The 22,936-nt window shown below is 47.0% G+C and overlaps 2 protein-coding genes across 16 annotated transcripts in view; one reads left to right on the forward strand and one right to left on the reverse strand.

Annotated features, from left to right (window-relative positions):
* Nucleotides 1-1,292: 1,292 nt before the first annotated feature.
* CLEC20A (C-type lectin domain containing 20A) lies at nucleotides 1,293-16,181 on the forward strand. Its single transcript, XM_067024634.1, is given in 12 exon segments — nucleotides 1,293-1,395; nucleotides 1,661-1,810; nucleotides 3,504-3,800; nucleotides 3,803-3,868; nucleotides 5,387-5,452; nucleotides 7,089-7,377; nucleotides 7,379-7,452; nucleotides 8,583-8,675; nucleotides 9,629-10,243; nucleotides 13,050-13,169; nucleotides 14,104-14,189; nucleotides 16,047-16,181. Coding segments are annotated over 12 exon segments (2,094 nt in total).
* Nucleotides 15,019-22,936, reverse strand: part of RASAL2 (RAS protein activator like 2) — a 386,290-nt gene continuing 378,372 nt past the window's right edge. For all 15 annotated transcript variants that reach the window (XM_059056121.2, XM_059056130.2, XM_059056124.2 and 12 more), the window contains one exon: nucleotides 15,019-22,792. In XM_059056121.2, coding sequence (XP_058912104.1) covers nucleotides 22,650-22,792 — 143 coding nt within the window. In that variant the 3' untranslated portion in view covers nucleotides 15,019-22,649. The remainder of the gene's footprint in view (nucleotides 22,793-22,936) is intronic.

The raw sequence follows: 22,936 nt of genomic DNA on the forward strand, positions 1-22,936 counted from the left end.
GGCTGCAAAGAGCAGCAGGGAATATCCTGGGGTGTTGGAAATGTTTTATGACTCGATTGTGGTGGTGGTTCCACTGGTATATACATTCTGCAAAACCGATCAGACTGTATACTTAAAATAGGTGCATTTTATTGTGCATATACCTTAAAATTTTTAAGTTGATTTAGAGACAAACAAATAGATGATGCAATGTTTCTTGCACATTGAAATTTGTGCAGCGTATCAAAGCCACTACAAAGATTATTTCATTTAATCCTCATAATACCATTGTAAAATAGTTATTATTACCCTCATTCCGCAGATAAGGAATTGTTTAGGAAAACCACCCCCCCAGCCTTTCCCCTTGTGCTTCTCCTTTGCTCTCACACCATGTCATACCACACCTACCACTTCTGACACCAGATGTATGGGGGTTTTCACCTACAAGCAGCGATTCTCTGTGACACCAGCTGCGTGTCCTACAATTTAATCCAGTTCTGACACTACTGGAGCTAGTGTCAGATCCCACAGGTTAAGGGTTCAGTCTTACAAGGCTCCCCACCCCCTACCCACCCCCCCCCTTCAGATGTCCAGGTTGTTACCTGTGCTTCTGACCAAGCAGCTATAGATTGGAGATTCCCACGACCCCCTCCTCAGGTTCAATTAATTTGCTAGAGTGGCTCACAGAACTCAGAGAAACATTTTACTCACCAGATTACCAGGAAATACCCAGGTGGGAGAGAGACAAAGGGCGAGGTATGAAGAAAGGGCAGGGAGCTTCCATGCCCTCTCTGAGTGCACCATTCTCCCCATGTCTCCACGTGTTCACCAACCCAGAAGCTCTCTGAACCTCATGCTTTTGGAATTTTGGTGGAGACTTCTTCTTCTTTTTGTGTCTGCACCACGTGGTGTGTGGGAGCTTAGTTCCCTGACCAGGGATTGAACCCATGCCCTCTGCAGTGGAGGCATGCAGTCTTAACCACTGGACAGCCAGGGAAGTCCCTGCAGAGGCTTCATTACATAGGCCTGAGCAATCGTTAACTCTGAAGGACAGGAGGCTGGTGCTGAAAACTCCAAGCTTCTCAACATGGCTTGGTCTTTGTAGAGACTGGCCCCAATCCAGGCATCCACCCTGAGTCACTTCATCAGAAAAAAAAGACACTCCTGTCACTCAGGAAACTACAAGGGTTTTAGGAGCTCTGTGCCAGGTACTGGGGGCAGAGACCAATATATATTTTTTTCTATTATCTCACAGGCATCAAGGCTTAGAGAAAAACCTCTCGAGTTGTGCTTGGCTGGGCATTGCAGCCACAATGCACCACTCTAACAAAGAGCCTGGACAGTCATTAGCAGCTCACTTTGCGGAAGAAAACCTGTCTGCTCTCAGGGGTGCTGAGAGCGTGTCCGAGATGGCAAGTGTGGGAAATGCAGCTTCCACTCCGGGGATACAGATCTAGTTAGTCTGGGAGGTTGTGGGAAAGTTAAAGTTGTAGACCCGTACGTACCTAAGGGTGTATTGTGTCCAGGTGGAAAAGCATTCCTAACCTGGGGGACTGGACGAGATGCTACAGGGAGTTTCCACGAACCCCTTTGCTTCCTGTGGCTCATGCAAACCAAGTGTTTGTTCCTGGGTTGCTCGTGAAGCCAGCTGCTTCCTTCTCTCCGTTCCCTTTTTATCCAGCCTGGGTTTCCTCACACAACTTGGGCGAAACTGGTGTCCTGGAGTTCAAGGCTGTCCCCCTCTCCCCTCATCACCGGCCCTCCACGTCCAGTGTAAGGCTCCTCATTCATTCACGTACGCCAGATCTCCATGGACTACACAGAGTCGAAGGTAGGAGTGGGACTCCAAAGAGAAGAATAATAGCAAACCCACCTCATACAAACCATCACACCTCCTCCTCACTGAGAGATTTTGCTGTACTTATTATGGGGTGAGTGCTTTGTGACTATGGCGCAGTCCCAGCTCTCAAGGGGCTCGTGGACTAGTGGGAGAAAAGAGAAATGCATGTGGAATTTCAACCCAGAGTGCCAGGAGCAGCCCTGGGGGAAGTGAGGGTGCGTGGATACTGTACCTCACTCCACACTCACTGCGCTTCTCCAGTAGTTCTCTCTGCTCCCAGAGGGAAGCCTAGCAGGGCCCTTACATCAAGAGACCGAGGACACCTGGGTGAATGGCTGGGGGACAGGGTGCTGGCAGGGGTGGTGTTTTCCGGGATGGGACTGTCAGGTTCTCTTCCATCCCCAGAGAGTGGCCCTGAGAGGCCCTGGCACACACGGGTCCTGCCACTGGGAAGAAGTCATCTGAGGCCATCGCTGCACAAGAGAATATTGTGCAGGACATTATCGTTGAGGCATGAAGAATTTTTTCCTCTTTCCCTTTGCCCTTCCAATCAGAAGGGCAGTTTGCCCTTCCCTTCAGGAAGGGTGTGAAGGGGGGTGAAGGGCAGAGGCTTCCAGCCTTTGGTTTCCAACAGCTTAGCTCTTAGGGGAATGGAGAGAGTTATGGGTATAAACAGGATGTTGGGAGGGAGGAAGGAAGAGTGAGAGTGAGAGAGAGAGAGAGGTTCTTGGTCCCCCAGAGAAAGTGCCTTGGCCTCTGGTCTGTACTTACTTGGGGAGTCAGAGCCTAGCCTGGGATGGGTGGCTTCTGGCCTCACTGAAGCAGGACTAGTTGGGGGCCCATCATCTCCCCACCTCATGCTTTGCAGTGATCTGAGCTTGAATTGTTGCCCTGCTACTTCCTACCCTGGAGTTTTTTTTTTTTTTTTTTTTTTTTTTTTTTTTTTTGCGGTACGCGGGCCTCTCACTGCTGTGGCCTCTCCCGTTGCGGAGCACAGGCTCCGGACGCGCAGGCTCAGCAGCCATGGCTCACGGGCCCAGCCGCTCCGCGGCATGTGGGATCTTCCCGGACCGGGGCACGAACCCTTGTCCCCTGCATCAGCAGGCGGATTCTCAACCACTGAGCCACCAGGGAAGCCCTACCCTGGAGTTTTGAGCTAGCCATTTCCTTCTTGGAGCCAGAGCTTTCTCACCTGTAAAATGGGGATCGTGCTGGCCTCTCCCCGGCACTGTGGTTGTTGAGAGGGTGGGCAGGGAGGAGGGTGCAGCAAGCCTGGCCCACACCTGCCAGCTCCTGTCCCTCCTCGGTCCTTCCTCTGCTCTCCTTCCCCTCGGCCCCTTGGCCCTCTGGGCCTTGAGGGCCCGGAGTCTCAGCTCTCCTGGCGTCGCCCTCCCACGGTAATCAGCCCCAGCTGGGCCCTCCCTTCCCGCGTCTGCTCAGTAATTGCCAGGCGCAGCCATGGGGGATGGAGGGCGCAGGTGAGGATGGCCAGTCTTTCAGGCCAAGAGAGCAGCTTGTGCAGAGGCCCGGAAGCAGAGCTGTGGAGCTGTGCAAGTGGAGGGCGGGAGGTGAGGGGTGGAGTGGGTTAGGAGAGGCTGGGGAGGCTGCCTGTGGTGCGGTTGAACACCCGGGATTTGGGAGTAGGGTAGGGGCAGCCACACGACGACAATCTCTCCCGCCCCAGTCCTGCAGCTGACCAGCGACAGCAAGACCTTCTGGAGGGTGGACGAGGAGCTGAGCTGGTCTGAGGCCCTGGAGGACTGCCGGCAGCCCCACGCAGACCTGGCCGAGCTGCAGAGCGTGAAGGACTGCAGCAACATCAAGACCCTCTGTGCCCTTACCAGCAGCACCGCGGCCTGGATCGGCCTCTTCTTCGACGTGCGCCTTGGGGGCCTGAGATGGTCCAGAGGCTCCACCTTCAGCGAGCCAGCGTGGAGCTCGCCGCCGTTCTTCGAGGAGGGTCTCTGTGCCACTCTGTATTCAGTCGCCATTTTCCCAGCCTGGGGGCCGCCTCGTGCACTGCTCAGAAGCCTTTCATCTGCTACTACGGTGTGTTCAGAGTCATATTCTGGGCCTGGTCTTCCTCCTAGGGTTTTGCTTCTCAAGAGTAAATGAGAGAGAGAGAGAGAGAGTGAGCGAGCCTTGGTCTGTCTCAAGCCTTTCAGAGGATAACTATCAGCTTAACGCTTTTTTGCTACATTCTTCTCTGCCGCCTTTGTTTCCATCTCTTCTGTCCCTCATTCCAAAGGCTCCATCAGAGAAACGGGTGTAAATCAGGGTAGTCAAAAAGTAAAATCGGAAATTTTCCGCTATGTCCCCTGACAATTAAGGATGTGGGGAAAGAGGAAAAAGAAAGGGAGGAAAATGGAAAAGTCAGGTTGGGGATCCATTTGCGTCTGTGCAGAAACCAGAGCAGGGTCCAAGGTCTCTCTCCTCATTAAAGTGTGAGGTGGCTTTGTCTCGCGGGGCTGGGGGAATGTGGAACAGCCACTCTCTGGGAGAACCCCTGCTTTGGGGAGGTAGGTGGGTGCCCCTCTGCAGAAAAACCATTTACTCAATGCACATGGTGCCGGCTGTTGGGGAACAGCCCCCCCATCCTTGTCCCCTGGCTGGCTCCTCTCTGCCCAGGCAACCCATGCCACTGACCGTTGTCTTAAAGGTGCTGAGATCACACGAGGGATGGTTATAGACAGCACGCTCCTGATAAAAAGTGCCAATTTCTGCTTTTCTCTCAGTCAGCCAAGGCACACCCCAACTCTTCAAATAGGGGTATGGGGGACCAACTCGACGTGTCCCCAATTATCTGCACACCATGGTTGTCACGGGGCCTTGAAATGTAGCCCAGGGTAGCCTAGGTTTGATCTTGCAATTCCCAAGCCAGAAAAGAGATTTTTCCAGGAGTGGTGAGTATGCCGGGGTGGGGATGGGAGGCCCCTTGAAGGAAGGGCTGTGTGTGCGGGGCTCTCCCTCACTCCCCCTGGAGTCTTTGGACTCCACCCAGACGCGTCCTAACTGCATCCACTTCTCTCCAGCTCTGCAGATCCACACACCAGCACAGCTCTCCGTGGCATCTGCCCGGACCCCCTCTCGTCTGTTCTGTACACAGTGAACTCTTAAAAATGTAAATCAGACCAGTTTGCTTAAACACATTCAGTAGGTTCCCTTAGCACTTAGAATCACTTCCTTTTTGTAGCCAACCCAGCCCTGCTTGAGACCTTTGGCCTCATCTCCTATTTCTCTCCCTGGCCCCACTGGCTGCTTTCCACTCCTCAAACACATGTGGCCCCTTCCTACCTCGTTGCAAGGCTGGCTCCTTCTCATATTCTCTTCAAGAACAAAGATCTTGTTGTCTTATACCTGCTATTTTTCCAGGGCCTATGATAGTGTCTGTCACACAACGGGTGCTCAATATATATATCTATTTATGGACTACACGTAGATAGGAACAAAGGAGCCTCTCTACCCTGGAGCTCCGTTTCTCCTGGCTTCAACTTGGCGGTTCCCGGTGCCCGCAGAGCAAGCTGGGCGGCTGCACTCCCGCCCCATAACATGTGGCCCGTTTCACAGATCCTGCCCTGGAGCCCCACACCCTCCTGGAACCGGCTCTCAGCCTGACCACCTCTCCAAAGCCAGGTACACACCCAGGGCTCCAGGGCTCCGCCTTCCCTTGCACTTGTTCACCTGGACCAGCTGGCTTCCCCCACCCCTGCCTGGCCCAGGGATCCCCTGGCTTTGCTGGGGGGCCCTCAGGCTGACACCCAAGCAGAAGCTCAATGCTTTTGTTATTCAGCTGGCCCTGGGGGGTGGAGGTGGGGTGGTGGGGAGGAGCCGGGGGAAGGTCTCCAACCAGTCCAGGCTGCATCCCAGAGTCTTCTGGTGCCCCTACCCTTGGCAGCTTGGGGGTGGGGGGCAAGGGTAGCACCTCTCCACAGTCCAGGCCCATCCACCTGGTGAGGGGGATATTACTGCCCTGATATTTTACAAAGCGTTTCTTGGTGTCTGGTTAGAGACATTTCAAAGGAAATTCACTCCTCAGCCTGCTTTGTAGTGGAACATGGCGCTGGGAAGATAGCACAGGCTTCCGAGGACGGCGGACCTGCATTTGAATCTCGTCCTGCCACTTAATAAGGCATGAGTTTGGGTAAGTCATCACCTCCCCGAGTCTCCTTTTTCTCCTCCGTAAATGAGCGTTAATAACATCTGCGTCTCAGGATTATAGTGAGGATTTTAAAAGATGATGTGTGCGACACGCAAAGCCCAGGGCTGGCAAGGACTAGGTGCTTAAAAAAGGGTCGCTTTAAAAGACCAGTTTAGATAGGGAACATGAGGAAAATATCAGGCAAATCTTGACGGGACTTTGGTGAGCAGGCATGTGTCAGAGAGTTTGGGAGGCCCTATTTGACTCTGCGGATGTGATTCCCAATTTTGCAAACAGAGGTGCTTCCTTTAACAGGTCTCTGGAATCACTCCCTCAGGTGGTACCAAAGCACCTCCTTTCCAAACTTCCCTTGTTTAGAATCACAGATGCTTGTGTGCTGCAGATGAGACAGGCCTGGCCAGGGGCAGGGCAGGAGGGGGCTGGAGGTAGAGGCTGTGAGAGGCTGAGTCTTGGTCTGAGCTCCACCAGAAGTCAGGGCTGCCACTGACCAGCAGGTGTGCCCCTCGCCAGGCTCACCTCTTGTCCCTGGCTCTCCTGATGGTGTGAGCCCGAGACTATCAGACACTCTCTCTATCAGGAGCCGGGAGCCTCCTGAGAGCCCGTGTGGCAGGCACAGACCCTGGAAACCACAAATGAGGCTGATTCCAGACCAGGATCGTCCCATCTCCCTCAACCTCCCCGCAGAGTTTAACCCTACCATTTAATTGAGTGTTTAATATTTGCACACACTGTGGTAAATCATTTGTATACGTGGTTTCATGTAATCCTTTAAACGAAATACATTTAGGTACTATTACTATCCCTGTTGTAAAGATGGAGAAACTGAGGCTCAGACTTGACTTGTAAGGCCATACAGCCAAGAGGAGAGTTCTTAACCCCTGCCTTTCCTAATGAATGGTCTTTCCCCCAGCTGCTGCTATGATAGCTCATTCATTCTCCCAGTCTGGTATTTAGTCTGCCTATAAACTTGTGGGTTTGATCAAACCTAACACCTGAGGATGGGGAACAAGGGCAGGGCTCAAACCAGGGCTCTGTACTGGGGGCGATGAGGGCTGAGCAGGCAGAGATCCCAGACCTCAAGCCTGTGGTCTCTACATTCTTTGCCCGCAGCTGAGGTTCAGATCGGCAATCTGAACTTCAAGCGATTTGACCAAGAAAGGAAGCGGCTGGCAGCTGTGAGGTACTGCCGCAGACACCACACAGACCTGGCTGACCTGCAGACAGTGACTGAGGAGACAGACAATGAGGCCTTGAAATCCATCATGAGTAAGACTGAGGCCTGGATTGGCCTCTACTTCAGTGCGGCCTCTGGGTCTCTGAGATGGTCCAGCGACGTGGGTGCCAGCGTCCCGACCTGGCTGCAGGTGCCTGAGTTCGGGGCAGGACTGTGTGGGTCTCTGCAGCTACTGGAGCGTCTCCCCCAGAATTTCTGCAGTGGCCTGCTCTTCCCTGAAACCCTTCATCTGCTTCGATAGTGCGTGACAGTCGTCCTCGCTGCCCCTTGACCCACCAAGGCTAGGCTGGGATGGGAAATGGGTTCTCTTGGCAGCCGGAGGTGGTGAGGATACACCTAAGGAAGTATTTCTAGATTCTAAGGGAAGCGGAGTTCTGGTACAGCTTTTAATTTAATTCTGGGGCATCTTTAAAGAATGGAACGCACCCCGTCTAGCCTCAGGGCATTAGCAATTAGCAACAGCAGTTACTTATTGCGCAATAAAGATGTTAAAAGTGTGGGCTTTGGAATCACTTTATCACTTGCTAGAAATAAGGTGAGCGGCATCTCTGAGCCTCATTTCCCTCAACTGGAAAAAACAAAATGGTATTGATGACGCACCTCATAAGATGGCTTTGAAGAATGAATGAGAATAAATATAAGGGACCTAGTAGAGACCCTGGCACAGAGTAAGCACCCAAAAGATACTAGCTACTGACACTGTTGTCACCAATCGCATGGGAACCAGAGGCTCACCTGGTTATTCTGGATCTTGTGTGTGAAACGTCTCCTCAGCAACAGACTTCATCCTGCCTTGTCATTTCCGTCTCTCCTCTCTTTCCTCCCTTCCTTCTTTCTTTCCTTCTTGCTTGTATCAGCCTTATTGAGATATAATTCACGTGCCTTTAAAATTCACTCTTTTGAGGTGGCCAGTATAGTGAGATTTCGTACATACCCAGGTGGTCCAATCATCACTACTATCTAACTTTAAGACATCTGTATCACCCCCAATAAGAAACTCCTTACCCTTTAGCAGTGACCCCCCCCCCATTCTCTCACACACTCAGCCCTGGCAACCACGAATATACTTTCTGTCTCTGTGGATTTGCATATTCTTGGCTGTTTTCTTTTTGTATTCTGGATTTGATGAGAATCATGATCCTTATCTGTAAAATAGGAACAATGGTTCCTCCCTTGTTGTGAGGAATAAAGATTGTGAACATACCTGTCCTGTGACAGGTGCCCTCCTGAGTTTGGCTCCTGTGGCGGGAGGCTGGTCATCAGTGTCTGGTTGGACCTCTCACAGGTGTGTCGGCCGTGGCAGACCTGGGGGTGCTGTGTCCCCCCTTATCAGCCCTGCCCTCACATTCACCGGTGGTGTTTTCTTGCAGACCCCACCATTGGACACCGGGAGTCAGCAGCCCTCCCTCAGCTCTCCTACACACCCTCCTCAGAAGTGACCATGGGGACAATGCCCAGGCCAAGTACCCTCCCCTGTTTTCTGCTCTTTGTGGGTGCTTTGAGCCTGTTCTTGGCTGGATTCTGGGGTCTCCAGGGCCTGGGAAGTGGAGAGGGTGGCCTGGATGCAGCAGCACAGGGTGGGTCCCATGGGGATCCTCCCCAAAGGGCCAGGGAGGGGCCAGGAAAGAGGCGAATCAACAGGGTGGTGACCATGGGCCACTTATGGAGAGGGATTTCCCTGGGCCCCCGACTCTGCTGGGCCAGCTGGGGTTTGGAGGAGGAGGACTCGGTCACCATCAACCTCCTTCCTTGAACTGGACCACTGGACTTGCAGCTCCCGGGCCAGGGGACCCAAGAGAGGTTGTGCAGTCTCCCAGGGGAGGTGATGAGGGCCTGGCCTGGGAGAGAGATGGGAAGACCCCTTCACTGCCCAGTTGAGCAGTGCTTCTGAGGAAAAATCATCAGAGAGGCCTCTGAGGTTCAGCATCCAGAGAGGGAAGCGCAATAGAGGGCCAGACAAATCCCTTTCAATTTGGGGCTTTTCTGGGAGGAGAGAAGATGAGAGATGAGTTGTGGGGACATGGCTGGGAATGACAGTGATAGTGTTCCTTCAGCATCTTTAAATTCCTGAAACATCTTCACAGCTATTGCCTCATTTTGCTTCCCATGAGGTCTAGGATAACTGAGCGCAAAAATCACTGTTCTCCTGGCATCTTTACAGATTCCTGCATCTGACAACGGTATTATTGCCTTTTTGAGGACACAGAGAAGTTAGCGGGCTTGCTCATAGTTGCACAGAGCTTTATTCATGCCAGGGACAAGAGGAAAAGGCAGGGCCTGTTCTGAAGGAGCTGACAGCCAGCTGGGAAGAGGGCTTCTGACAGGCAGTGTTGCCTGTGTAGTCACAGGCATGGTGGGGACACAGAGAAGGGGATTGTCCCCGCTCCTGTAATTAAACGAGGATTTTCTGGAGGAGGTGATTTCGAAGTTAACTTGAAGAGGGAGTGGAGGGGGTCGGGGTGCGTAGCGCTGAGCGTGGAGGCCCGGGTCCTGCAGGGGTGGGGTCCCTGTGAGCTGCTAAGGAACGCGGCTCTCCCCCTGGAGGCAAAAGATGAGGTTGAGAAGCGGGGGAAGAGCCTGTTTTCTGCTTCCCATCGAGGTCTCACCTGGCCCAGGCCGCACCTGGCGGGGTCAGGAGGCCCTCCCTGCTTAGCCCTGTCTGCGGTGGGTGTGCAGGGCCGGGCGCGGAAGAACCGCCCGGCCGCTGCAGGGCCCTGGAGCCCCGCGCACCAAGGTCCCGCCCCCCCACCGGCCGCTCGGCGCAGCGGGCCCCACGGAAGCTTTCTTCTCTCTGGCGTAGGGACCAGCGCTGGCCCCGCGCAGGGTCCGGCTGCGGCGGCGCCCCCCGGGTCTAACACGTCCAGCCGGTCCCGCAGCGCCGAGCTTCTGGGGAAGGAAGAAAGCACCTCGGAGCCTTCCGGCTCAGGGAGCTCGGCTGGGCCCCAGAGAACAACGGCGCGCCGGGACGGGGTAGCTCTGAGCCAGGCCGCACGCCCGGAGACCGCCGGCAGGCCGCCAGAGCTTGAGACAGGTGCCCGCCCACTCGCGTCGCTGGGGGTTGGGGACACCGCCCTGACGCCTGGGTTTTCCTTTGGGGAGACCAAGCCCTAGTGTCCATGACCCGGCCAAAAGTCTGGGAGGTTGAGGTGGTGAGAGTATGTGCTGGGCCACATCTCCCGGCCCTGGGTGCATTCCAGATCACTCCATGGGGGATCCTAGAGCCAGTTCATCCCCTCATCCTCCCCCTAGATAATAATTTAGGGTGGGGCGATCTAGGGGAGAAAAACCTATCTTTGGCTAGAGGAGTCTTTCAGCCAAGGGTTGCAATGCTGGGTCTTCTACTTACTGTGTGGTCTTAGGCAAACTTCCTAACCTCTCCGAACTTCATTTTTCTCATTTTTAAAGTGAAGAAAAACACCAAAATGTCAAGAGGTATCTTTCAGTGCCTGGCATCAATGAATCGTAGTTGTTACTATTCTAGTCTCAATTCAGTAGTGAAATGTTTAGTGATTCAGTCTCCCATCTGTCCTTACCTTATACAATAGACAAGGTTGGCCTCAGTCTCATTTTATTAATTATAAATGATTATGAATGATCACAATCATGAACTATTGAGATTGTGAAATCTCACAGGGCAGGGACTGTCTTATGTTTTATGCCTCTTTATATCTTTCCCAGGCCTAGAATAGTGTTTTGCTCACTGGTAGATGATTTAATTCAACAATCATTTCCTGAGTACCTGTTTTGAACAAGGCAGTGGATACCAAGATGAGCAGAACCTGTGTCCTGTTTTTAAAAGAGCTTAGTCTAATAGGGGCTAATAGAGACAACCAGGACAGCTTAATTAGTGCTGCCACAGAAGGGTGAACCAAGAGCCTTGGCAAGAAAATGACTCATTTATTCTGCCTGGAAAGGTGGTGGTAATTGGACAAAAGGTAATGGGGATTTCATCAGGCAGCAAAGGCTAGAAGGTTCTTCATGGCAGAGGGGACAGCACGGGCAAAGATAGGTAGATGTGGAAATGTGTGGTTTGGGAAAGACAAGCAGTCTGATGTGACTGGAGTGTCGGTCACATATTTGGGAAGGAAGCGGCAGGTGATGAGGGGAAAGAGACTGAGGCCATATTCTGAAGGACTGGATCCTGCAGTCAGCACAGCCATCAGAGGTTTTTAGCAAGTGAGCAAAATGGTCAGCTCTGTAGTCAATAGAAGCAAGGTGGTTTTAATGACATGGGGCAATGCCTGTATCAGGATGCTAAAGGAAAACAGACGATTCAACATTATACATAGAACACAGTCACAATAATGTTGAAAGGAAACATCAACCTATACTTGGGAAAAAAAGATTGGAAAGAAATGTGTGAAAATGTTCACAATGGTTAAATTCAGGCAACAAGAATATGAGTGTTTCGCCCCTTCTGTGCTTCTGGATTTTACAAATTTATTCATTTCACTGAAGAAATGTACAATGCTTTGGGTGGAGTAAGAAGGGGGCATTTTGGAGAGGAGATACAGGAAGTGTATGTGTGGGGAAAGACTTGCACAGTCCAGGAGAGTGGAACCGAGGCCAGATCTGGAGCAGTGGAGCAAGGAGGGACTTGAGGGAACTGATTTTACATCGTTTGCAAGTGACATTAATTGAAGAAATATAAATACAAACACATTTTTTAAAATGCTCAGCTTTGTTCATTGAATCATAGCAATGCAAATTAAGAGCAAGATGCATTAAAAAGTTCTTTGTTTTAACTTAGCAAGTTTGGCAAAGATCTGGGGTGATAATGCTGATAAGAATGTGAGGAAATCAGCACTGTCAGACACTGGATAGCACAGTAAACTTGTGCTACCATTCTTGCAATGCCTGTTAGTTCCAAAATGTGCATACTCTTTCATACAGAAATTCTACCCTTGGAAATTTATTAAGGAAATAATAGTACAAGGTGCACATACACATATATACGTGTTCTCCACACACAGGTTGTTTGTTGCAGCATTGTTTATTACAGTGAAAAACTGGAGGCAGTCTAATGTCCGTTGAAAGCAGATTGATTAAATAAGTTATGGTACATTCAGTGAAATACTATGCAGCCTTTAAAGAGAATAAGGTAGATCTCTACGCATTCAAATTAAAAAATTCAAGTGTGTGAAGGATATTCTATAGCAAACTGTTAATAGTGGTTGTCCCTGGGTCAGGTGAGGGGATACTTTTGCTTAAATATTTTACAGTAATATATCAGAAGAACAATATGGTTCAAATATTCCATATTTGAAAAAAAAAAAAAAAAGACATCTGCAAGGCACTGACAGGACTTTGGTGACTGAACGTGACAGCAAGTGAGAGGGAGTAAGGGAGCAGCTGGAGAGCCTCAGTAGACGGGCACCATAAAGGGGGTGAGGAGGCTGCTGGGGGAGGCCGAGCTTGGTTTTGGAATATGTACTTTGAGTTTGAGGTGCTACCCCTTGATGGAGAGGTTGGGGGTTCCTGGGTGCCATGGTGGGGGCCCTGTGTAGCTGGCAGACTACATAAGGGCACTGGGCCTCTTGGGGTAGGAACTGCTGAAAAATAAACACTCGGTCCTGAGGAGATATCTTATAATATTGCTAAGCCCCACAAATCCTGGTATCAGAGACACGTTATGAGAGATGATGATGTAGCTCCCGGGTACATGAACCTACGGAGGTAAGTGAAGGATTGGCAGGGACTGAGCGTCCCACCCCAGATGGTTTCTGCAGGATGGTGGCTGCCCGTGCCTGTCTTCTAGCTCAGGGGCAGTCACCAATCTCAGACCACCTTGCTCCTGGCTGTATTTGCAAGAACTCCTTGATTTTCCCCTCTTGTAGCTGTGACCAGTGAAAGGAGTGGCACCGATATGACAGATGCAGCTACTGCCACTCAGGCCCAACATCTGAGCTCATCTAATCACCCAGATTCTAAAGAAAACACTCTAGCACCCAAACCAGGTAACTGCTTCTGGTTACCAAGTTCCCACTCTTAACGACCAGGCAGTTAAATCTGGACAGCCACTCCTTAGCATAGGGCGCTCAACACTTTTTTGTGAAAGACAGCCTGAAATGGGAAGGGAACAAGGATGAGGATTCTAGAGTTGGTTGGCTCCCTGGTGATTGTGAAAGCTTGGGGAGCATGTTTCCTTACTTCAGAATCTCCTCTTTCTCATATGCAAAAGGGACGTAGTAAAAACAACCCTGCCTATATCACAGGGTTGTTTCAAGTACCCAATGAGGTAATTATGCAAAGGTACTTTATAAACTATAAAATGTTGTACAGATATAGAGTGGTCCTATTATGAGGCTGTAGTTCCTGTGATCACCACATTCATGGCCAAAGGCTGAGCCTGTGTATAGGCTCAGAGAACTTAAGAGTTTTCTGGGGTACAGTTGGCCTTTACAAATGTGGGTCCAGGGAAGAGGTGAATATTTTCAGCATGGTGTGGGATATTTACTCAACAGATTTATTAAAACGAAGAAGCAAGAATTCCCTGGCAGTCTAGGGATCGATTCCTAGCCGGGGAACTAAGATCCTGCAAGCTGCGTGGCATGCCAAAAAAAAAAAAAAAAAAAAAAAAAAAAGAAAAAAGAAAAGAAAAAAAAAGGGAGAAGGAAAATACTGAGGAGACAGAAAAGAACAGAATTGCCCGAGGGTGGCCAGGATATGGGAGGAGAGCAGTGGTTACTCCACTCATGAGACTCTTTCCTGTCAGCCACTAGCTGGTTGTGGCTGAGCATTTTTCTGTCCAGCAGTTTCTTCTTTTTGAAATCCTAAATCACCATGTAGCATCTATGGTGTCCAGGGGGCACTCCTGACTGCCAAGAACTTGAAGTGTTCAAATGGCTACGAGATAATTTCCCCTGAGCCAGGTAGTACTTCCCTTTTCAGGGCAACTCTTTGGAATCCTGAAAGCAGATTTTCTCATCCCAGTTCTGATGAACCCAGAAGACATGAAAGACCAATTTTTGAGTGAGGCGAGAAACTTCCCTGTCCTCTAATTTTGATCAGTCAGGTGACTTGACAACGCAAAGCAATCCTGTCAAAGCCAATACAGGAAGAGAAAAAGCTTTGGAAAATTAGCTCATCTGTTCCCATTGTCACCATCCTGGCTCATGGTGACAGGTTGGTTCACGTGCTCAGATCTTTTCTTACTCTCTCCATTTTTCCTGAGCTCTTAAAAAAAAATCAATACAGCATAGTCAGAAGGACCTAAGTTTGGGTCTTGGCTTTGAGCTTATTAGTTGTGTGACCTTGAGCAAGTAACTTAATCTTTCTGAGCCTCAGTTTCCTCATGAATTAGGAACAACAGTACCTAACTCATATGGCTGGTATTATGACAAAATGAAATATTTCATAAAAAGTGCTTAGCAAAGAAGTACTCAATAAATATTAGCTATTATTATTATCAAATTATTATTCTGAATATACATTTGTTCCAGGCATTTTTTTTCCCCTCTTGTTTTTTTAAAGTATTGTGAGATGAGAAGATTGTGAAGAGGAAGAATTATTCCTAAATATTGTGACAAAAGCCTCAAGCTGATTTTTGAATATGACCTAAAGGCACATTTTTCAGTGGTATCAGATAATAATCATAAGATGTCAGAGCTAGAGAGTTCCTCATAGGCCATCTAGCCAAAACCATAATTTTACAGACAAGGAAACTGATTGGCATTAATCTGGTAGCTTATTGCAATTTACTCATAGGCCAAAGAAATAGCACCCAGGCAATTCATTCTAAAATTTCACAAACTGAAGTCTCTAGGAAGAACAGTTTGTGTGTGTGTGTGTGTGTGTGTGTGTGTGTGTGTGTGTGTGTGCGCGCGCGCGCACGCGCGCTCCCGTGCACATGCATGCACAAATGCCTGCCAGGCAGCAGGGAGGGAACTGGAGAGCTTTCGGTGCATTTTGCTGTTGAAGAACAGGTGCAAATGATGCAATTTGGCATCTGATACATTTTTTTGTAAACGTTCAAGTAATAAGACTGCAGTGCTGAGTATTAAGTCTACAAAAGTCAAGAACCGTTTTTGTTTTTGTTCTTGTTTGGCAGGGGAGGGTTACCAAACCAGAAACCATCTACCTTTTATTTTAAATTAAAACCAATAATGGGAAAATTGGGGTCAAGATGGGGAATTCCAGCTTCTGGTCACTTTTGTTGGAATATAGCTATCTCATATTAATGGCGAGAATTTCTACCTCACAGATATAAAGGATGGAATTGGTGGGGACAAGGTAGAGTATATCATCAGCTTTAGTAGCATTTACTGATAAAATCTGAAATAGGAGGCAAACAAAACACCTATAGCCAACTTATCCCAGTTCCATGGATGGGAACACAGAAAACATTGTAACACACACTCACACAGTGCTCAGAGAGAGATATGGACTAGTGGTTGTTAACCCTATCTGAACTTAGAATCCCGTGGGGAAGGTTAAAAAAAAAAAGCCTGGCCCAATCCTTAGAGAGATTCTATTTAATTGTTCAATGGTGGGTCTAAAGGGGCATCTCTACTCTTATTTTTTCAAGATCCCAAGTGATTCTGATGAACAGTCAAGACTGAGAATCCCTGATTGTCATTCGTTTTAGTCTCCTTTGTCATTAAACATTTTTTGTCTGCTAGGGGTGGTGGTGGTGGTGACCTAACAAACTTGATTTCTGTACTTTCCTATTGGTGAAGGTGCTAACGACAAAAGGCAGGTAGCTGCAGGGAGGCTAAGAAAAATAAAGGGTATGGCTGGACATAAAGGGTAGGTGGGTGGACAGTTAAGGGCTAAGATGACTAGGAGGTCACAAGATAGCATCAACAACAGTTGCTCTCTTTTTGATGTTTCAGATCCAAGAAGTCTTAAAGCTTACATTAGGTCATGAGCAATTCAGATTGAAATGGGTTGGCTTTGAAGTAAACAAAAAAATAGCACATGTCTACTGTGACCTGGAGTCTTCTCACACAATTTTCTCTGGATTTTGAGTGAATTTTAGTTTTTAAATTCATAGTAAAACAGAAGTAGAAGTCACTAGATATGTGAAGAGGCTAACTGGTGGAATTTCAGACCTATACTTAGCCTGTAAGAAAACTACTTATGGGACCTGCATCCTGGGGTTTTAAAGAATGAAGGTAAGCAGAAGATGGGGGTATTTGGAAATAACCTCAAGAATTACAAGCAAACAAGGCCCCAACTAGACAACAAAAATCCTGAAACAAACCACATTAATCTATTGGGGAATTAAGAGAGGATAGTACTGGTCTGGAGAGCTGAGTGGGGCCATACTTTCAATAAAGTGGAGGACATTTTCTTCACCAGTCACAAGCTAGTAAAGAGATTTCCAACTCTCCAGAATGAGGAGCTCTCTAAGGGTGTTACTACAATACAATATGTGTTAATGCTAGCTCTTTGTCCTACAGCTAAATATTTTTTACCTGTAAATTGGGAAATTCTAAGACGCGTTGTTCTTAATGTTAAAATTTACCTTCAGAATAATGTTCCTGCATACATTTTGTTTCTGGTTTTTCTCCAAGTGTCCTAATTACCCAGGTAACATGCTAGAAGTCAAACAGTAATATGTCAAATACAGTAGCAACTTTAGTCTGAAATGTTTAAAGTTAAAGTTTATTTGTATTCTTTGTAGGAATATCAATAAAAGACCTCAAACGTATCTATATCTGTACATGTACAAGAACCGTCAAAAATTATTCACAGAACAAAAATAAATCTTCTTTTAGAACAAACCCAGGTAATGAAATGCAGATATGGATCTCACATATGGAACAATCTAAGTGCCACTAGCACAAAAATATGGCTTTAAAAATAAAATAAAATCTTGGGTTTTTTCTAACGTGTATTTCTCTTTCTTGAAATAAAAAATAAATTATTTAGAGCTATCATTGTAAAATAGTCATGTGTATTAACACACTCTTATTAAGGCCCTGGAGATGAAAAACAAAATCAAATTTAGAAGTTCCTCACAGGTGTGATTCAGGTGAATGGGCTGCTGTCTGCTTTGAGTTAATTTTAATGTAACTAGGAAACGTCTAAGCACCAGTCAAAATTTAACCTGTACTATTTATTTCAAATTTTCTGCAGGATAGTGGTCAATTAGTATTTAACCTTTTGGTGAACTGGGACTTGAAATTTTTCCCTTGGGAGCTTAGAAGTGACATAAATATGATAGTTATTCTTAAATATTTGTAGCCCCACACAATGATCGAGGCCCCTAAAACACAGCTTCTGTGGAAATCTTTCTACAACAGATATATCTGGTTTTAAATCCCAAACTAAAACATTTCCTAGGGAAAAACAAGGGCACTGAAAAATAAGAACTGAATAGGAAATTAAAATGCATGCTGAAATCTGGACACAAAAGACCACTTGGCTTTCCTTGGGTGGCTCATCGCCAAGCCTTGCTGGGTTGGTTCCTCAAACACCTGATGATTAACTGATCAGGAAGCAAACCTATTTCTTTCTGTATCCTACTGTCGCATCAGTGATATTCAACTTTCTTTCTGTGACTCCCCAAGGTATCAATAATGATATCTAGGGTTCTTGAGACAATGTCAAGCCAAATTTCAAGTCACTTTAACTTATATATACATATAACACATATGGTACATTTTAAAGAGGAAAGAACCACTGTCATAAAATCTAACAAAGGAGAGCATAAAATCTAAAAAATCTCAAGGAAGTTTGGGAATCACTGCTCTATAAGATGGATTAACATTCAGAAAAAGGAAGCCCTAGGGATCGTGTGTTTTGTGTGGGTACCCACATGTTGTCTACAGAAACGGCCTTTCTATATATCTATGTATTTCGAGATTGGGCAAAGGATATAAATCCTCCTGTTTCCTTGAACCGTCGGGCTATGGAGAAGGCTGCTGTGCATTAGTCCCCTTTTGGATCATGTATCTTCCTCAGGTTCTTTTACTCCTCATAAGATATTTATTCTATCTCATGCAAATTTCATCACTTTTGTCCTTCCTAAACTCAAGAGCATTCATAACTGGGTCATGACAGAATGCTTCTAGAACTAATAACAATCACTCAAACACAAAAAGATTCTATTTAAAAATTCAACACCCCAACATATCTTGCTTTTAAAAAAAATAGCAAAATAGGTCCTTTCCATCGACATATTGATAAAAACAAAGTATCCCAGGGCTTCCCTGGTGGTGCAGTGGTTGAAATCCGCCTGCCGATGCAGGGGACACGGGTTCGTGCCCTGGTCCGGGAAGATCCCACATGCCGCGGAGCGGCTGGGCCCGTGAGCCATGGCCACTGAGCCTGTGCGTCCGGAGCCTGTGCTCCGCAACGGGAGAGGCCACAACAGTGAGAGGCCCACGTACCACCAAAAAAAAAAAAAAATAAAACACAAAGTATCCCAAATTCTTGGCCCTCAGGTAAGGGGTGGGAAGGCAACTATTTACTGTTGAAGCGAGCAGGAGACTTCACTATCAGACTTGAAAAAGGGAAGGGGAATGGAGAAGAAAGCCCTTTTGGTTTTCCATAATCTGTAGAAGGTGACCCCCCGAAGGTGAAAACACAGGGAAGGTATGGTGTGGGCTCCAGAGCTGCTGAGTCAGGCCCAGTGACAAGCCTAGTCTGGCGTCAACTCTAGTCAGGGTCACATGGGCCTTAGGTAAATCCCAAGCAGGGTTCCTTCCCCAAGTTCAGTCCCACAACCAGCCTTCTCAGAAACTCCAAACTGGATGTAACTGGAACTAAACCGAGATGGAAGGCAGAACAAACTGTAATCAAACTCACTTGATGGCAGCTGTCTTGCTCTGGGGCTTCCAAAAAAGCACTGCTCTCAACCCAGTGTACCTCTGAGGACAGAGTGAGAAACGAGGGTCGGTAGAGCTACAGATCCATAAATAGACTAATATCTAGAAAGCTTTACTTTTAACGTCAAGTTAATTCTCAAGGGCATACAGCAGTCGTAGACAGGAAATCCTACTTTTTCTTTCACTGTGCAACACCATTACAGGGAAAGGTAAAGGTAGAAGCAGACTAGAGAAAGCTAATTCTGACCAACTCAATGCCAAGTGAAAAGGCAAAGTTACAGCAGCATGATTACCTCATTTTACCACATTTCCCTTACAACAGACTGCCCTGGACCCCAACAGTATCTTGGTGATAGTGCCTGGATCATAGTAAGTGCTCAAGTGTTTGTCACTGTTACTTAGTTATAATCTCCCCTCCCTTTCATGGCTTGTATTGCAGAGACTCAGGTAATGTGATGACTTGAAGGAAACGTTACTCCTTTTTGCTGCTTCGGCTCAGAAAGCTTATTGCTCCAGTGAAAATAAAAGGGAAATATAAAGCTCTTTTCCTAAATCCTACCAACATGTGTCCTTGTTAATGGCCAAATCTGGTTGTCATCTGGACAAGCATTTTGCAAGCACTTCACTGGAATTCCAAATTCCATTCAGCCTTGGTCTATGCTGCACCCCACCATGTGGTGACGTGTTGGGTGTTAGAAGGAGTGCAAGACATGCTATCATAATCCACCCACTTCTCTTCAACCATACACCTCCTCCCAGCAAGAGAGGTATGCACTTATCTGGGCTGAAGAAAAGCCAATTAAGCAATACCTCCATAAAAATTATCAGCTGTTGCTGACTTTTTCCATACTTAGAAAAAAAACCTTTCGGAATAAGTTCTATAGACTGCAGCATTCTCTAAAGAAATACTCAGAAAAATATTCGGACAGGAATAGGTTCAAAGGATAATCTAAAATTTAACATCTGGCAACTACACTGAACTCCTAGCTTACCTCTAATTTTATTATTTGTTTACTCTTTTCTCTTCATTCACGATAACCTGATAATAGAGGGCTGCATAATCTATCCAAACATTTTGGGCATCTAATCTTCCAAAGTAGGCAGCCCTCTAAGAAGCTCCCATAATGCTGACAAGATGTACTGCATCCATCAAAAACATTTGATTTTGTGTCCCCCAACCCTCTAATATAGTTAGTTTATCAGTCCTCTGTCATCCGTAACCACCACCTGAGAGCTTCCAAACCTCATTGTAAGACATCACCCATGTTACACACTTAAGGCCACTGAAACCGACCATTCTTTTACCAGGTTTTCTGAAGACTTTTATAAAGAATGGCTAGACCTGAAAATAGCCACAAACAAGAACAGACCTATGTTTACATACCCTCTCCCCAAACACGAAGCACTACTTCAGAATTGGTAGTTTCTTTCCTATTAAAATAAGTCATTTGGCCACAGTGTGCCCTCAGCTTGGAGGGAAGAGAGAAGAATTTGTAAAATAATGATCACGGGTCAAGAAAATACACAAGTGCCAATACATGTGGGCATGAAGTCTGCAGATCAGATAAGCACACCGGGCAGCTCCTGATTTAGATCTCTGACTGGCTGAAACAGGAGTGTTACGAAGGGGAAATGTTTTAAAAGGTTGTGGCTTGGGGACCATGGTGAGGTTGCTGAGATGCAAGGCCCAACACAAAGACCCACCTGAGGGCAGTGCTTAAGAGGTCAGAATGCAAGCCTGGGGGTGCGGTGGAAATGGAGGCTTGGTGTCTCTGTCGGGACTTCACCCAAAAGGGGACACAATAAATGTTCTCTCCTCTCCTTATAAGTATTCTGTTATGTGGAAACACTCACTCCAGGTCTATGGCTTCCTCAGGTGGTTTTTTTCCCCCCCTCCTTTCTCCTTTTCCTTCTTAAAAAAAATTCCTTAAAGTTTATAATTTCAAATAAACATCATTAACTTACTTGAGAAATGTTGTAGCTTTCTCAATATAAACAATTGCTTAGATCTTGCTTAAAGAGATTCTAACCCCTTTAAATATTATATCCAACAGCATAGAAGGCAGGAACTTTTCCTATTTGTGCAGTTATATGTACATATGTGTGAGTATATGTGTATATATACTTGTAAATATAATGTCTGTTTAACTTGTAACATTCCATACTTCTGATAATCAAGGTTGCATTCAAGATGACATTTCACACCTCTGGAAAAAAGGAAGTAACTTAGCTTCCATGACTGTTTCTGTCCTACAGTAAAGCCAATGATGACAGCTAGTGAAACTGGGTTATTATTGCCAAATCTACAAAGATCATGGGAATAACAGCTGGAATGTGCTGTCCTCCCACTTTTAGTATTTTATTTTTCATTAAGGGTAATCATAACTTTTAAGAGAGCAATGCTTCAGAATTGGATTTCTTTTCCAAATTTTACTGAGGGGATTAGAGGAAAAAGCAATTTAAAAGTTAAAGATTGAGATAAAATTACCCTGCCCAGAGATCTGCTAGTACACTGGGTAAAATCTTTATCCCAAACCAAAATTATAACTTACAAATAGAAAAACATTTTTGATAGGAAATATTCAGAGATTCCTGCCATGGTATGGTATGGTTAGCCCTTTTCTGTATGGAAGAAAGGGTGTTTATTTCGGATGGCTTATGGACAGCATATTTGAATAACCTCTCCAGGGGAGAGTAAACCCTGTTGGTGATGACTGCTCCCACCATGGGGGAGGAAAGGGCAAGTGGGTGTGAAGATGCAGATGGTTTATAGAGACACAAATATTTATAGTTTTGTAAACTCTAAAGAGGAAAAAGAACAACCTTTATTACAACTGGGGTAAAAAAAAAAAAGCCCCCTATCTAAAATGGAAAATTCCCGTCTGCTACAGACAGAAGGAAATAAACATCAACAGGAGTTCAATAGAAATCACTCCTAAAGTCCAGTTTTGATACAACAGCTCTTATCTGTGTCCTCTGGAACAGTGTATCCCCAAATCAGATAGCTGTCCATCCAGAACCAGTCTTGGTTGATCAATGGGATAAACTGTTTTGTTTGGATCTCGGTATTTGCATGTTTTCCTAAAGGACAAGGGAACCGGAGTGGGGTTTTTAAACTGGCAGAGGAATCCCTGAAAAACTCATTCTGACAATGTCCTACTGCGGTCTGTGTGCTCTATCAGACAGACACATGGTCTCTACCAGCTGAGCCGCCAGGCTCATCTCTCATTCACCTGTGGCTCCTACTTTGCCTCCTCTAACAACTGCAGTGCTTTCAACAAGAGGACAACAATAATAAAAATAGCAATAATTAAAAAGGTAATCTACATTATTAACTTCCTTTGGGTATATTACAGTGGTATTTTCTGTACATGGCCCAGAACTAAGTTCCCTATGTACACAGAGATGGTGGGGGGGTGGGGGGGGGTCGCGGTGGGGTGAAGCGTCGACCTTGGAAGTCTTAGCCTTATGCCCTGAAAGACAAGGTTCCTTTCTTCATTGGAGAGTTGCTCGCCACCCTGCTGTTCTGAAGTAGCAACATTCTGTAAACCTGGTGGGGCTGGGGAGAGGGCTGGGGATAGGAGAGCGGGGGCATTTCCTTCTGTCTCCTCCCACAGTCTGTTTATTCACAAAGCCCATCAGCAGCTGCTGTTTTTGAATTCACCATTCTCCGTGATGGAAAGCTTGGTGGGGTTGGTGGGGGAGATGCCATTGCGGACCTGCATGCTGTACCGCTCCTTCACTTGGGTCAGCGCGCTCATCAGTCTGGTGTTGGCCGAATCCAGCGACACGATCCGTTTTTCCTACAACACACCAATCATGGCTTTATTCTGGCTCCATGCAGGCAACTACACCGTAATATTCTACTGAATGACTGTTCTAATGCTTTCTATCAAACAGCAGTACACATGATGCTTCCCAGACAAATGGAACGTCTCTGCCTCTTT

Source organism: Kogia breviceps, chromosome 1 (assembly GCF_026419965.1).
Source record: "Kogia breviceps isolate mKogBre1 chromosome 1, mKogBre1 haplotype 1, whole genome shotgun sequence".
Lineage (NCBI taxonomy): Eukaryota > Metazoa > Chordata > Mammalia > Artiodactyla > Physeteridae > Kogia > Kogia breviceps.